Source organism: Lissotriton helveticus, chromosome 3_1 (genome assembly GCF_964261635.1).
Source record: "Lissotriton helveticus chromosome 3_1, aLisHel1.1, whole genome shotgun sequence".
In the NCBI taxonomy this organism is placed as follows: Eukaryota; Metazoa; Chordata; class Amphibia; order Caudata; family Salamandridae; genus Lissotriton; species Lissotriton helveticus.
In genome coordinates this window covers 1,900,584,723-1,900,601,253 of record NC_136061.1, presented here as the reverse complement: position 1 = coordinate 1,900,601,253, position 16,531 = coordinate 1,900,584,723, and the positions used below count along the sequence as shown (strand labels likewise).

At 44.5% G+C, this 16,531-nt stretch overlaps 1 protein-coding gene across 5 annotated transcripts in view; it reads left to right on the top strand.

Annotated features, from left to right (window-relative positions):
• CPT1A (carnitine palmitoyltransferase 1A) overlaps nt 1–16,531 on the top strand; it is a 429,645-nt gene that overhangs the window by 171,486 nt on the left and 241,628 nt on the right. For all 5 annotated transcript variants that reach the window (XR_013608860.1, XM_078682885.1, XM_078682883.1 and 2 more), the window contains exon 6: nt 10,347–10,484. Coding sequence is in view for 4 of the 5 variants with exons in the window: in XM_078682885.1 (XP_078539011.1) it covers nt 10,347–10,484 (138 nt within the window). In the remaining variant the exon portion in view is untranslated. The remainder of the gene's footprint in view (nt 1–10,346; nt 10,485–16,531) is intronic.

Below are 16,531 nucleotides of genomic sequence, written 5' to 3'. Positions count from 1 at the left end.
ATAATTTGGATACTCCTGCCGGTATCGGTATACCCTGAATCCGGGGCGAGTGACGAATAAGCGAAGCAAGAGGTTCCATCGCTTGTAAGAATAAGAGAGGAGACAATGGGCAACCTTGATGGGTACCTCTTTGAATTGTAAAAGGATCAGAAAGAAAACCTCCACAATTAACCTGAGCTGTTGGATTGTCATATAGTAAGGGATTTCTACGCCTGGACGCCGCGCACCGCGCATTGACCGCTCACCTCCGGACACAGCTTTCCTTCAGCCTTCTTTTAGCCTCCACGCCTCGCCGGACCCGCTCCGCGGGTCCCGCTTCGTGGCTTGAGGCTCTGTGCAGCTTGGGGCATTTATTTTATTAACACTGACACCGGCAGGGCTGCGAGGGTAGGGCGGAGGACTCCATTGTCCAGGAGTCTCCGCGCGCCCATCTCCAGCTGGGCTCCTCTCCCTGCCGGCCGCGCCCCCAACAAGCAGGATTTAACGAGCCTCAGCAGGCTGATCTGTGGATTCTACGCCTGGACGCCGCGCACCGCGCATTGACCGCTCACCTCCGGACACAGCTTTCCTTCAGCCTTCTTTTAGCCTCCACGCCTCGCCGGACCCGCTCCGCGGGTCCCGCTTCGTGGCTTGAGGCTCTGTGCAGCTTGGGGCATTTATTTTATTAACACTGACACCGGCAGGGCTGCGAGGGTAGGGCGGAGGACTCCATTGTCCAGGAGTCTCCGCGCGCCCATCTCCAGCTGGGCTCCTCTCCCTGCCGGCCACACCCCCTCGGTGCAACCCTTAAAAGGAACTATTACTCCCGCGGCGCGGGAGCGCGCGGGAGAAGCCCGGGACAAGGGCGGGACCGTCTGTGGCCGGCCGAGGGAGGCCGGGCTGGGCCAGGTTATTTTTATTTCATCTTACAATTTATAACGGTTCGGGGTACTGTGTTGTGACTTTGCTACTGTTTACTACTTGTTTTGTAGCTTTAACACTTATTGATTGGAACCGTCATGAGTCACTCCGCCCCTCCTGGTGTAGGAACTTCTGCTTTGGGTCCTTTGGATAAATTCTTTAAAAAAACCTTAAAGGATTTAGATAGGGACTTACTCCTAGCGGAAAGAAGGGCAGAACGTCGCCGCTCCGTTGAGCAGTTAAAGAAAATCTCACTGCACTCACAATCAGTCCTAAATTCCACCCATGAGTCTGTCGCCCAAGGGCTGAGCACAACTGAGGACGACACCACTGACATTATCCAATCTCCAAACATTTTCAGATTTCCAAGTATCTCCCCGCTTTGTGCCGCTGATAACAGTGGTGGAAACTCTAGTCATTTGCCAATGGATCACTCGAGCCTTTTGGTATTAAATTCTCCAACTGGCAATGTAATTGGTCTAGATCCATGTCCTACGCTGCCCAAGTGCCAATCAGGGGGCACATATCCTTGTGTGCCCACAGCCTCAACGAGTAAATGTAATAGTAGTCTTAAGCCTGAAGAGGCTAAAAGGATTGTGCACTCCCCTCCAAGGAAAAGACGAAGGAAGGGTGGGGTCAAAAGGAAAGGTCATAATGCCCTGATCTCTTCACCTGCCCTGCATAAGTCTAATATTGAGCTGGGGCCCTCACTAATTGTAGCCTCAGAGGTCTCAGACACACAGGTGACGGTAACTCCGGAGTCACCCAGTGAAGAGGTTCATGAGCTGTCCTACGCCAACATTGAGAAGCTAATTAAATCTTACATGCTTCCTGTGTTGGAACGTGTTAGGCTACTGGGTGATAAGTTAGATCGCATATTGGCTAATACCGACCCTGTCCATGCATCTAGTGGGGTCATGGCTATTGGCCCGTCGTCCAGTCGTCCTGGTCTACCTCAGGGTAATGGTACCTTGACTACCACTTCTAGTGTACCAACCAAAAGCGCTTCAAAAAAGGCTACTGTAAACACCAATATAGTACCAGCTATAGCTACTACAACTTCTGTAGTGGTGAATAGTGTGAAAGAAAAGCCCAGGGTGGTTCTGAATAAACCTGTTGAGAAGGGTATGGCACAATATACAAGGAAAGGGATGGGTAAAACAGTCAACCCCTCTGGTCCATCTAATAAACCCCAACCCCTTCCCCAAAAGATCAATGTTGACTTGCCACCGGATTCTTCTAACTATGTGATTGTTATGACGGGTGTGCCTCCGGTTGCGGAAGGGGACAGGGAAAACAATGATAGTTTAAAAAACAAAGTCATTTTCTGGCTGAAAACAAATAGGCCCCTCCCCTCACATCTTAATGGGGACATTGTTACAGTCAGAAGATGCAGGTGGGTAGGGATCCGCCCCAAGGACATAGAGGGGGATATAATTATTATTAATTTTAGGGATCATAAGGTTGTTTCCCATCTGTCCGACTGGTATGTAGGTAGTAATGAGGGAGGGATTTCTACAAAGAACCTTACATACTTTTATCCTGAAACCCTGATTAATCCGACAGACCAACCATCTGGAAACAATCCTATCAAAACTAAAAACCCTCTCAGATGGACCAACTTTTCCAATAATTATCACGGATTCCAATTTAACCCCGAGGTGCAGTATCGCTCTTATATGCAATCCAATTACAACTGTCCTGTTCAGACTCCAGGCTGGGCTAAGATCACCACCCAGTTAAGGGGCCCCCCACCTCCACCGGACCAAATATTTCTCAACCACATCCAACAACCACCTGCCTTTATGCCTTTTGCTCCGACAATGCCACAACAGCAGTTAAGTTCCTTGTCAGTTTATCCCCCCCCAAATAGGCCTACCCGGCCCCATGAATTCTGGAATATCCCTCTAAAAAACTTGTATGATCCGTTGTCCTGGTTATCGACAAACGATTGACCAGCACGCTCATCTCGGGTTGAAGTTCCTGAATCTGTGGGATTTGGGGGCGGCAATGTATGCTGCACGTTAACCAGCATACCCGGAAATATGGTAGTCCATCCTCAACCTCCCACGGAGGACTGTTCCAACTATAGTGGTGAGCGAGAAACATCAACTCCTGTATCTCCTCCTGTGTTGGTTGATGATGTGGATATTGTAAATGTTGGTTCCGGCTCTCTGTGTTATGTAGGGCCTAAGTGTTTGTCAAATGGTGGTCAGGCTATAGTTACATCGGGGCACGTTATTTCCACTCCTTTGTCTGATGTGTTCACACCTAACGTTGTAACTGAAACGAGTGATATTTTATGTAAAAAGGGTACCACCCTGGGTTGCTGGAATGTTGCGGGTATTGCATCTTGTATTAGTGTTCCTGATTGGGTGGACTTTATTCGACGGGGTGATGTCTGGTCATTTCAGGAGACCTGGGCAACTGAAGCTGTGTACTTCCCAGGCTTCCTGAATTTTAATAAACTAGCAGTCAGAGGCCACAGAGGTAGGGCTATGGGGGGGCTTATTATATGGGTTCGTCAGGTAGCAGGTGTGTCTGTGAAGGAAGTCTTTATAGACTGTCCAGATATCCTGATAATTACTGTGAAATCTAGTAGTGGGTTGGATTTACTGCTTATTAATGTATATGTTAGAGGGCTATCTGGTGGCAGAGTTTCTTCGACACTTACCTGGCTTCTTGGGTTCCACACAACTAGCGGGTTATGTGGTCGTTATGGGGGATCTTAATACTTGTTTTGAACCCCTAGGTTTAGAGGATGGCATATTGACCGAGGAGGAGGATCAGACCTGGGGGATTCCCCAACTCGACCTACCCCCTATTGTCAAATGGACCCAGGCAGCTACATTTATAAAAGGTCTTTGTTTAAATTGGGGCCTGCGTGCCCTTAATGGGCGAGTCAACTCCGATAGGGAGGGAAACAAAACATTTTTTAATGGCAGACACGCTAGCCGCATCGATTATATCCTAGTTGATATTAAAATGTGGCACGTAGTCCAGGATATGTCCATCAAACCGCGTCCAGAAAGTGACCATGAACCACTCATAGCGGAACTGAAGGATTCCAGCTTTGAAGGGCCGGTTGATCCACAGCTTAACCCCGTTCAAGAGGCAGTGGTATTAACAAATGACCTAAGGAGGGTGCGCTGGCCAAAGGTTGCTGTAGATATTGATGCACGAGCTAAAATTAGGTCTTTGGTTTCAAACTCACTAATGGAAATTGATATCTGTGAAAAGCAGGATTCGACACTTTCAAAAGTCACAGATATTCATGCTGGTTTATTTCTCTCCCTAAAAACCTTGTTTGTAAAAATGGTTGCTGTTCACGGGGCCAGGGGGAAGGGCAAGAAGCCAGCAAACTGGTACAATGAAACTTGTCGGAAATCTCAGTTATCCTTGTTTAAGGCTCTGAAGTCAAAGAACCAAGTCCTAATTAAAAATTGTAGGAAGGAATATAAAGTAGTTAAATTCCGGGCCAAAGCCGCTTGGGACGAGGAGCGCTGGTGCCTCTTAGCTGAGGCATGTGGTGCCAGGAACTTACAACATTTCTGGCACCTACTCAGGTGGGGACAGTCCCATGATGACCGTCCCGGCCCAGCGTCCATTGAGCAAAGCAAATGGGTGTCATATTTTGAGGCACAATTCAGTTGTCTTGGTAACATACAAGATTCCATTAACTGGCCTATTTCCTGTGACACTTTAGTGTTTACAGCCAACGAAGTTGAATTAGTCCTAAAAGCTATCCCAAGAGGGAAAGCACCAGGTCCCGACTGTATACCTGCGGACCTTTTTCAACAGGACCATGATTTATGGATACCGTACTTAGTACGACTGGCAAACGCGTTGGCCATGGGTGCTAGGATCCCGGATTCATGGGCAGGTGCTGAAATATTGCCCATATTTAAGAAGGGTGATCGGTCGGTTCCTTCTAACTACCGACCGATCAGCTTAATTGATGCGGTCCAGAAAATAATTAGCCGTCTTGTCCTTTTAAGGGTCCAGGCATGGATTGAGGATTTTAACATCCTTACTCCTCTCCAAGCTGGGTTTAGACCCCGTGTGAGCACTTTGGACCAGGCGTTTCGATTCATGTTATTGCATTGGAAGACGGTAACCTTGGGCAAGGGCAACCTATATGCTGCCTTTGTGGATCTACGGTCAGCTTTTGACCTTGTCCCAAGGGCAGGGTTATGGAATTGCCTTTTAGATCTGGGTATGCCTCCCGCTCTGGTGCGCCTTATAGTGAACCTCCACGCTGAGACGTATGCTTTTGTGCGTTGGGGCAAACCGGGCGAAGTGACAGAAAAATTTTCGGTGGCCAAGGGGGTCAGGCAGGGTTGCGTCTTAGCGCCTACCTTGTTCTCTCTATACATTAACAGAGTTACGAAATATTTTGATAATTTTCCAACGGATGCACCAACCCTGGCAGGCATGAAAATCCCCCTGCTCATGTTCGCTGACGATACTCTCCTGATTTCAAGAACCCGTCAGGGCCTCCAACGTGCACTGACAAGGCTCGAGAGTTTCTGCAGCGACCATGAGCTGGAGGTGAATGTCTCAAAAACCAAATTTATGGTTTTAAGGGGGCGCAAACGAGTTACTGCAGGGGTTTTTATGGGGGGTGTCCCCCTGGAGCAAACCAAGCTCTTTACCTATCTGGGTGTCACTTTCAGTGACACCCTGAGTTGGTCCCATCAGATCGAGCTCATGGCCCTGAAACACCAACAGCTGGGCGGAGCACTGATTAAAGAACATAAAAGATCTTACACAAGGCCAATGTCCCCTCTTTTGAAGATTTATGGTGGTAAGGTTCTCTCAGCCATTCTTTACGGCGCGGAGCTTTGGGGCAGTTGTAATCTGAAACCATTAAAGCTTGCCCAAAATAAATTTTTAAGACTGTCTATAGGTCTTCCCCAGTCGACTCCAACTATACCACTTCTTTACGATCTGGGATGTCAACCAGTGGAGGCTCAAGCGAGATTCCGGCCAGTTGCATTTTGGCGTCGTTTATGGACAACGCCTGAACTTCACCACTATGCAGCAGCATGCCTGGAGGTCAAAAACAGTTCTGGTGCTTCTAGTGTAGGATGGTTCAGAGATCTTAAATCCATCCTTCTAGCCCTGGGCCTCGGTGAACTGTGGTACTCGCCCGAGTTAGCTAGTTTTCCCTCTAAAAAGGATTTAAAGAGATGTTATTGGGAATGGGTGACCCATAATACGTTCATGGAATCAAACCCTAGCAGCCTCACTGGACTGTTCCTCGTACATAAGGATACACCCAAGTTAGAGGGGTTCTGGGATATTATATCCAAATCTTTGGATCGTAAATTATTCTTTCAGTTTAGATGCGGTTCTCTCCCAATAGGGGAGTTTGTTCAAAAATGGGGTACTGAAAAGTTGTGTTACTGCCCTAAATGCAAAGATACTCGGGAAAGTTTGGATCATTTATTGTATGTGTGTCCGCTATATTCTGCTCCCAGAGCCAAATGGTTAAAACCCGTATGCCGGCAGCTAGGAACTAGACTGGCTGTTGAAGCAACCAGACTGTTAAAAACAAATTTGGACCAACTTATTGTTGTAGGGGTTGCGAAGTTCCTTGGATGGGCCTGGGTTCTTAGATGCAGGTTTCTTAACAATATCAAATAGTAGGAGTCCTTTTAGCACATTTTAATTGATGATGTAATGTTTCATGTGTGTTATTACTCAAATTTTTTATATTTATGTTCAAGAAGCTGATTAGCTTGTCAAATGATTTAATAATTCTATTAATTGTTCAAATGTATTTATTGTATTTTTTATGTCTTTTATGATGAACTAATCGAATAAAGACTTCTTGACTTGAAAAAAACATATAGTAAGCGAGCCATAGAGATAAACTTCTCACCTAAACCAAAATGACTCATAGTGACACACAAATAAACCCAGTCAATGCGGTCAAACGCTTTCTCAGCATCTAGAGAAAGAGCGACCACATCCTCCGTCAAATCTCTAGCAGACCATAAGGCATGGGCTAATGTTCTAAGATGATATCTGGAGGATCGACCTGGGACAAACCAACCTGCGAATGATGTACCAGAGAGGGGATAACTTTTCTAAGCCTCGCCGCTAAGGTACTTGCCAATATCTTGACATCTCCATTTATTAAGGAGATAGGTCGATAGCTACCGCAGACTAGTGGATCCTTGCCTGGTTTGGGAATAACTGCAATTAATGCCTTATTTGGAATAGGACCAAGAGAAGAAGACTGGATAGCTTCATGGAAAGCAGAATGAAGAACGTCAATTGTTTCCTAACCTGACCACTTGTAGTATTCTGCAGGAAAACTGTCTTCACCTGGAGATTTATGATAAGGCATCTTGGAAAGGACTGCAGCAATCTCCTCTCTAGTAAAATCCCCGCAAAGTAATTGCCTATCCTCATCTGTAAGACACGGAAGATCAATATTTTTAAGATAAGTGGATATATGGTCGTCAGTTACTGAATTTTCGGGAGTATAAAGTCTCTTATAGAAGGAAGCAAATGTATTGGCTATTTCCTGCGGTTTATTGAAAATTTCACCTGATTAAGAACGTATTGCTGGGATGGTCATGGAGGCATCACGTTGTTTAAGTTGTGCCGCAAGCAATCATCCTGCTTTCTCGTAATGTCTCCCTTTTAAATGTTGAAGGGCATATTCTGCTTTGGAGGTATACAAGATATTGAGTTCCATTTTAGCTAATTCCAAAGTTTTGCGATTACTTACAGTGGATTGGAAGGTATATAGATATATAAAGAGATGATTTGAGCCTCAAGTTCAGTACGGCGCTTTGTTCGCCAAAGCTGCGCTTCTCATCAATTGACTGCGAATAGTGGCCTTTGCAGCTGCCCAAATAGCTCTTGAAGAAGAAACTGATGATTTATTGTTGTTTTGATATTCCTTAAAATGGGAGCGTAACTGAGATTTGCCCTGAGGTGAACAGTACTTTTGGATATTCATGCGCCATGGTTTTCGACCTGTAAAAGTTAGACCAAGTTCTAGGGCAATGAGAACGGGAGAGTGATCTGAAATGGCGGCTTCCAAGATATGGGATTCAGTAATAAGTGTAACTATAGGATGGGAGACAAGAAAATAATCTATCCTAGATTGTTAGCCATGAGCCGAAGAGAGCAATGTATATTCTTGATCTGAAGGGTGACAGAGACGCCAATGATCTACTTATCCATGGTCACTGTGATATGCCCCAATAATGCTTTGTCAGCAGCATTACATCTGTCTCAGGGAGCAGTTTTATCTAGAATTGCATCACGGTCTAAATTCCAGTCACCACCAATCATATAGCTGGATGCACCGATTTCAGTAAGTGGACGATTTAGGTTGAGAAAATAAGAACTCTTAGCACCTATTGGGGCATAAACTGAGCCAACACAGAAGATTTTCCCTCCAATTTTCAATTTAGCAAACACATATCGACCCTCAGGATCAGTCCAAGTTTTGATGACTGAGAAAGGTAGGGATTTGTGCAAAAGAATAGCAACGCCACATTTTCGTGGGTGATTCTTGTCGGAGAGAGGCTGCGCAGACAGTCCGCAGTGAATGACCTTTCCCACCCTTTCCCGTTGCAACTTGGAAGATTCCAAAGCATTAAGAATTGTCTCCTGCAAGAGAGCTACATCAGTTCTTTTAGTTTTAAGATAGGAGAAAACTTTTTTACGTTTTATAAAATGTGTAAGGCCATTAACGTTCCATGAAATGATGCGCAAGGGTCGGGGAGAGGAGGATGTGTTCACAGCAATATGAGCGTTGAAAATGAAAAGGTATTAGTTTGAATGACAGAGTTGATATAAAGAATAGAGAGCAAGGCATTAAGATAATAGAAGGAAGAAGCAGATGAACTGTAGTAATCAGGATGAGAAGAGAAAAGAAATAGAATTTATGAGAGATGGAAGTAAAAGAAGAAGAAAGAAAGTATACAGAGATTATGTGGGGGGAGGGTGGGATAAAAGAAACTAGGGAAAAGGTGAAGAGGATGGGTTCCGAATCAGAAGTAATTAGAAAATTAAAGAGTTAAAGAATTACCATTTTCCTATACAATATAAGGGAGTCTAAGAATATAGAAGAACCACTTGTGATTTATATATTGAAAAAAGGAAGATGAAATAAGAAAGAGTAAATAAAAAAAAGAAAAGAAGATTAATGTACTGTACTGTGCAGAATTAAGACAGTGTCAATAAAGTGGATCTTTTAGCCATGAGTCTAGACTTGTGTGCTACTCGCGCAAGGGGGAGCCTTATAGCACAACTTCTGAGGTCACTATATAACATATTTTTTGCTTTTGAGATCGGTTGGTCTGTGCTTATTTCTTTTAACTTTCTCTGGATTTTCTGTTATAGAGCATGAGATTTGTCAGGTGAATTAAAGTTACTTTAGAATACCTTTGCTGCTTTCTCTGCCTTGTCTGGGCTTCTGTCTGCACATGTGTACAGCATGAACCTATTATAGATTCACATGCCCACCATTGCTCCACCATCTAATGGTCAAGTCCAGGAAAGTCTTCGGAATTAATTTTAATTTTGGGCTAAAACCTTCGGTGATTACAAATCTTTACTTCTTTTCTGTTGAAGGATTGTACGCTACTGGCTCACCTTTCATGGGCTGATACTTCATGCACTATACTTCTGTTTAGCAGCTCTTAATTTGTGGTCTCTTAAACACTTCAAGATATTATCTTTTCAGTCAAGAGCCTCATTACATTATTTTGAAGTCAAACTTGCCTGCCCCAACCACTATGTGATAGCATTCATATGCTGATTAAAACGTCAACAGAATTGTTACATTCACAACAGCAGATTAATTTTCAGCTGTATCTGCTTCCAGTGCGTAGCTGTGGTCAGAACGTAACACCCTGCAGACCCCATTACCGCATTCAATGACAACGAGTAATATTATTGTGAGTTTGCGCATGGCTGTCTTTGGAAATGAGACCATTGACCTGTGCAAACAAAAAATGGTGAAATCCAGTATTCGAACCAACAACAAAAAAGATGTTTGAACTCAACATACCTAAATAAATAATAAATGACACGTAACCCTTTTGTAAATATTTGGCTCATGCACCAGTTGACTCTGCATTTTGTGGTTTGAAAGTCCCGCTGCATTTTTAGGGCATCTTCATTTGTGATTTTACATTAGTGTTTTACGGCATGTATATATATATATGTTTTTTATGATGGGTTTAGTATTCTTGTTTTGTATTGTATATAGCAGAGATGTGTGTGGGTTTAATATGTGTTAAAATACATTGAGTAAATAATTTACAATAGACAGTAAGGATGAAATTAAAAAAAGGTTCCTGCACAAACTACTCCAAAATACATTTTTCTCACCTCATTCGGAGGACTATTTTGTGTCTCAGTGCCCTTGGTAGTGCACTGTTTAACCATGCTTTGTTTAATTTTTGCTCTAGTATTTGGATTCTGTGAAACCCCTGATGGATGAAACCGATTTCAGAAGAATGAATGCTCTCGCCAAAGACTTTGCCATTACCTTAGGACCAAAACTACAATGGTACTTGAAACTTAAGTCTTGGTGGGCCACAAACTATGTAAGTAACCCTATGAAAACTTCTTGCCTTTAAATGTTTTCTCCTAGTGGTAAATATTACATTTTTGTATATTTTGTACATTGTCCTTCTATGCGAAAGTGCCAATTTTGTTTGTATGCTTAGTGGTATAGAATACAGAAAGCATCTACACAAGATGAGGCAGCAACAATTCTCTAGGACAATAGGGGCAGTTTATATCTCTGCGGCTAATGGGGGTATCCAGCTTCGTCCCTAGGTATATGAAAGTCTGTGCGCATTTCCTGGTTTCAAGAAATAAATATGACGGCGCCTTTTAGTACATTTGGGACCACAGATGACTGTCTATAGTTTTGACAGATTTGTCTCTAGATAAAACTGCCGCTTAAAAACCCTGCAGGACTGCGTCATCTGCATAAAGCAGCATCAGAATGACAGGTGGGACCTCTCAAAACCGTTTATGTATAATGTGAAAAAAGGGTGCCGAAACTCACCCTGGGTGAACACCTTTGGAACTATGGTAGACTGGAGCAAGCTGCTTCTGGTAGCTGTTCTATTCAGTTATTGGAATGGGCACCCACAAGCAGATGCTACTTTTGTACGCAGTCCGGTCCGGGGCTTTGCCACTGGGAATAGCCTTAAATACACAAACCACCTCCACTACTTCAAAGGGGGTTATGAGGTGAGTGGTCTTTGGCACAGTGTTCCCACTGTCTCCAAACCAGGGGAGCGTGTTTTCTGACCCAGAGAGTAAACATTACATCCAGCTTTCAGCAGTAATTTAAATGTCCACTTTTGTCATGGGACTGTCACAAAAAGACAGTATGTTGACAACTTCCCTGGGAGCCCCACTGGCACGTGTCTTGCCAGCCGTCATCAGGGAATTCCAGGCGTCTTTCATTCTATTAGTCCTTGCTACCAGTATTTCTGTTTTTACTGTTTCCTGCACGCCTGGACTTCATCTGGTATGTGAGGTGCCCTTTAAAGAGCAGGCATAAGGTGGTTGTGCGCATGAGAGCAGGCTGAATGGAACAATTTATGGGCATTTACCTTTTGGGAGAGCACTTGAAGGGTTAACAAGGACTTAAGGGTGCCAAAAGGGACTCAAAAAGGTTCAGCATCCTCATGTAAGCTCACCCAGCATTTTCCCACATTTAAATCAAACCCGTCAGACAGGAAACAAATTGAGTTAACATCACACCATCTCAACAATGTGCCATTATTGTCAATTGGGCGAGAGGAACATGGCGGCAGTCGGCTAGCTGCCGCGGTACTCCGCTCTGAGCCCTTGCGGAGCTTATGCAGTTGTCTTTGCCTTGAGAGGACTGTTTCTACATGAAATTCTTCGTGACAATGCGTCTTTCTTAAAAAATATAGCCAAATATCGTAAAACTGCCGAGTAAACTGCAGAGTAATTGGAAGTTATTGGAAGTTATTGAAGGAGGAAAAGGGAGTCAATCACCTGGTTTGCTTCGAGCCGTCCGTGTCCGTGTTCATGTGTAAACAGAGGGGCGTGTTCCAGCCTGCTCCGGCTCGCCTCCACGGGGCTCCAGTAGTCGAGCCCGTAGCACATCCTGCATCGCTCGAGCCCTTGGCGTTGTGGAAGTGGTCTCAAGCCGCCCTGGAGCTTCGCCGGGGGAGGCATCTACTGTCTCTTCGTGGAGGCCCTCGTTTTTCTGCAGTTTCGGCGGGGAAAGGGCAGGAGACCAAGAACGGGACCGAGCGAGCAGGCACAGCGGTGGTGGTGGTGGTGGCGGTGACGGCGGCCGCCTGGAGGCTGACTGCAGATACAGTGTTTGATGTGCCACAGACCTCTACGGACTCTGCTGCAACGTGCGAGGTGAAGGGAGTGCTGAGTGGGAGGTCAGCAGGGAGGTTAGCAGCAGATATCCAGTGCTCTAAGTCGCCTGTCGTAGGGTCAGGATCAGAGTCAGTGGGGAGTTACAATATTAAGCAGGGGGAGTGTGACCAGGTTAAAACCCCCCGTGTGGCCACCTTAAGGAGCTATTATATGAACAAAGCTGAGGCCCCTTTATAGTTACACGCAGTAACAGCTAGCGGAGGCTGTAGTGACAACAACAAGGGCAGCAGAAATCAGAAACAAAACAGGGGAGGGAAAGCTAATAGAAAGAAGGAGGACTCAAGTGGTGCCCCTGCCCTTGAAGCCAGGTTGGTCTTTGGGAAAGCAACCCAGGACTCTGCTGAAGCGGGCCCTGAGCTGACTAATCTGGGTAGCAGTAATACAACTAAAACGCCCCCTAAAACCTCCTCCTATCTTTCCTTCGAGGCAAAACCTAAACGTGCTAAAAAGTCTAAGCCTGCCAAAGTAGCTCTCGATTCAAGTTCTAAGATTACACCATCACTGCGATCCTATTTTAAGGCCATCCCTCAGGTCCTAAACTTGGCAGACAGCTATCCTCCTCCTGAGTCTCTCCTACCAGGCATACCTTTGACCGCGCTCTCAAGTCTTCAGATTATGGAGAAGGGGCGAAATGAAGTTCAACCTGGGGGGGCAGAAGGCATACCCTCAAACATTACTCCAATAGAGAAGAACCCTGTTCTTTCACTCACGACACCACCAGCTGCATCAGGTATTGTAAATAATACCATCCCCAGCGGTTCTTTGGAGTCATGTGAGGCTTCTACTACCTTAGAGGCAGCTACCGGCCCTGCTGGGGCTGTTGTCTGCAGTTTTTCGGGCGAATGCATACGCACTGAGGTTGAAACATGCTTGGAGTCTGTTGACTCAGTCGCTCTAAGTGCCCCTTCCACCTCTGACATGCTACCCAAACTTCCTGTTTCTGTCGCCAGCATCCCTCCAGATCCCACAATTGCTTCATTACTACCCATGTTTACAAATTTGTCAGCAGACATTAAACGGGGTTTTGAAGAGTCGTCTAACATTCAGAGAGAGATCAGATCATACTGTGAATCATTAGACAGTAAGATAGATGGTCTTTTTGCAAGAACTGACGCGCTGGAAGAGACAGTGGCTGGGATGTCTCTTGAGTTGGAAAACGCCAAGGACGATATAGTCAAACTTAAAAGAGAGGATACTGTTCTAGCAGAAAGGATGGAGGTTCTGGAAAATAATGCGAGGCGATGTAACATTCGCATTCTAAATGTACCTGAAGGACGAGAAGGATCAGATATAAAGACCTTCATCATACAACTTATAAAAAAATCTCTAAATCTATCTTATCCTGAAGAGGAGCTGAAGACTGACATCCAGAGGGCACATAGGGACTCCTTCAGGCGAAATTTACAGAGGACTAAGCCCCGGAAGATATTGGTCCACTTTCATACTTACTCTCTGAAGGACCATATTCTCAATCTAGCTCTGAAACAAAAGTCCCTATCAGGAGATGACTTCACCTTCCAAATAAGATCTGACCTTTCAAGGGCCACCCTGGATAGACAGTGGGAGTTGGGCAGGAGGATGGAGGCCTTTAAGAAGTTGGGTGCGTCAGTACAGTTGAGCTTTCCCGCAGCGTTGAAGATCATGCTCAACAATAAAATGTACAATATTCGCTCAGTACAGGCTGCAGACGAGCTTCTGATGACCCTTAGTGCTCCCAGTGGGGCTAGTGGCAGGTCAGGTATGGGCTGAGAGAACGAACTGGGGTATGACTATTTTCATCTTGGCATAAGGGTTATGGGGATAGCAGTCTCCATGATTATAGTCTCCATGATCACAGCCCCACCTAAACCTTTAATTAGAGAAAAGAAAAAAAAGTGGGGTGATTCTTTCTTTCTTTTTCCAAATGTTAAGCACAAAATAATTTATATAAAAAAAAAAAGGGGAAGGACTCAAACGGAAAAAAAAAGGGAAGGGAAAGGAAGGGAAAGCGAAGGAGAAGGGAAAAAAAAGATAAAAAGGAGGGAGAAGGAAAGACAAAAAAAAAAAAAACTCAAGCAGAGTTATAATACAACACATATAATATAACACCTGCACTGGCACTAATAGATGTGATGAGATTATAAAAGAAGAGAAGGTACAAAGGAAACTAAATAAATAAATAAATAACATATAATTTCCACATCTCTTAAGGAATTTGAGGAGTTTTTTCCTGCTAAGATTTGAAGCAATAAGAGACCAAACTTTATTGGTAGTACTATAGTCCCCAACACTATAACAATACGCTTCGTGGGGGCTCAGAATGGGTCAGGGGTACCACAAACCGGACGAGTTCCGGTTAGACATACAAGGGTTCCTCAAGGGAGGGGGGTGGACTCCACTAGGGTGAGGGTAAGGGTAAAAAAATATATAATGTTCCTCATCTTCGAATTGGTTGTTGACAATTCAACCATTAATACTAGAAAATGGACAGATTTTATATCTCAGATAAAGAGTAGGGGTTGTTTGTCTGCATCGTCTACCTTCGTGAAATATACCACTTATGAGTACCATTAAGATTCTCTCCTGGATTATTAATGGCCTGCGCACCAAACCCAGATCGAATAAGATCTTACAATATTTACGGGATTTTGATGCGCAGGTCATTATACTTCAGGAGACACACTTCGTTGAGGCCGAGTTACTCGATATGGTAAATAAAAACAGTTGGATAGATCTGTCAGTTTCCACTTCTCAAACGGCCACAACTAGAGGGGTCACCATTCTTTTTAAGAAAACTATTACTACCAAACTTATAGCGCAAAAAGTAGACCCCGCAGGCAGATGGGCGATAGCCACAGTGGTTATAGGAGGCTCTTGCTTTACGATAGCTGGTTATTATGGGCCAAACCGAGACGACCCCTCTGCCTTGGAGACATTATTTTCTGAACTTCTGCACTTTTCAGAACCTGTTATAAATGCAGGAGATTTTAATATCGTACTTGACCCTTTGGTAGACAAAATCCCCTCTAGTCGACAACTTACCTTATCTAAATCTAGAGTTTTTTTACTTAAGGCCATGCGTCAATATGGTATTATAGATATTTGGAGAGAAAGGTCAAGGCAGAGCACCGGTTTTTGTTTCCGAAATTTCAAATATCACCAACGATCCAGGATTGACTTCTTTTTAACTAGCAGAGCTTTGCTTAACTTAGTAAAGAATGTCACATATTTACCATCACACTTGTTGGACCACTCTGCAGTTCTTCTAGAGTCTGAAGACCTGATACAACTTCCGACTAGGTCATGGTCTATTGATAGGTCCCTTTTTACATCCCCTGATGATCTTGAGTATATTAGAGCAGAAGCACAAGAATTTTTTCCAGTCAACATCGGTTCTGCGTGCTCTAGCTCAGTTTGGGACGCCTTCAAGTGTTGTTTGCGAGGGGCTATCAAGAATAAAACTACTTTCCGTAGGAGGCAGTATATTCAAGAAGTGGCATCTATTGAGGCCAACTTGCTACATGTTCAAACTGAGTTAGAGCTCTCCAGCAACGCCCCCAATACCATTATACAGACCAATCAAGAGAAGCTGCTGGAACTCAAAGGCCAACTGGCTTCAGTACTCAATCAGCGCATCCTCCAAAGGTGGGAAGCAAGTAAACTGGCCCATTTTGAATTTGGAGAAAGTGCAGGCAAACTACTAGCTTGGAAGTCTAGAACCGATCGGACGCATAATAACATAGGGTCCATAACAACAAGTTCTGGTTCGGTTTCCCCGGATCTAGAAATAAGATCAGCCTTTAAAGATTTTTTTCAATCCATGTACCAAGAGGACAATAACATCTCTCTTGAAAGTATAAAGGAGTGGCTGAGTTGTATCTCCTTGCCTTCCATTTCGTTAGAACAAAGTGCTTTTTTTAGATCAGGCTGTTACGGAAGAAGAGGTGGTGACTGCCATACGTAATAGTAAAGGGGGTAAGGCGACGGGGCCTGATGGTCTGCCTGCCGAGATATATAAACATCTTGCGGGCGTCATTGCCCCTTTCCTTGTTATTTTATTTAATGAGGTATTGCAGGAGGGGGTCTTGCCGCCCATATCTTGGAATAACGCTTCTATCACTCTCATTCTGAAACCAGGCAAGGCCCCCACCGATTGCGGATCTTACCGCCCCATCTCTATTCTTAACGCTGACTATAAGATCTTTACGTCCCTCTTAGCTAAGAGGCTGGG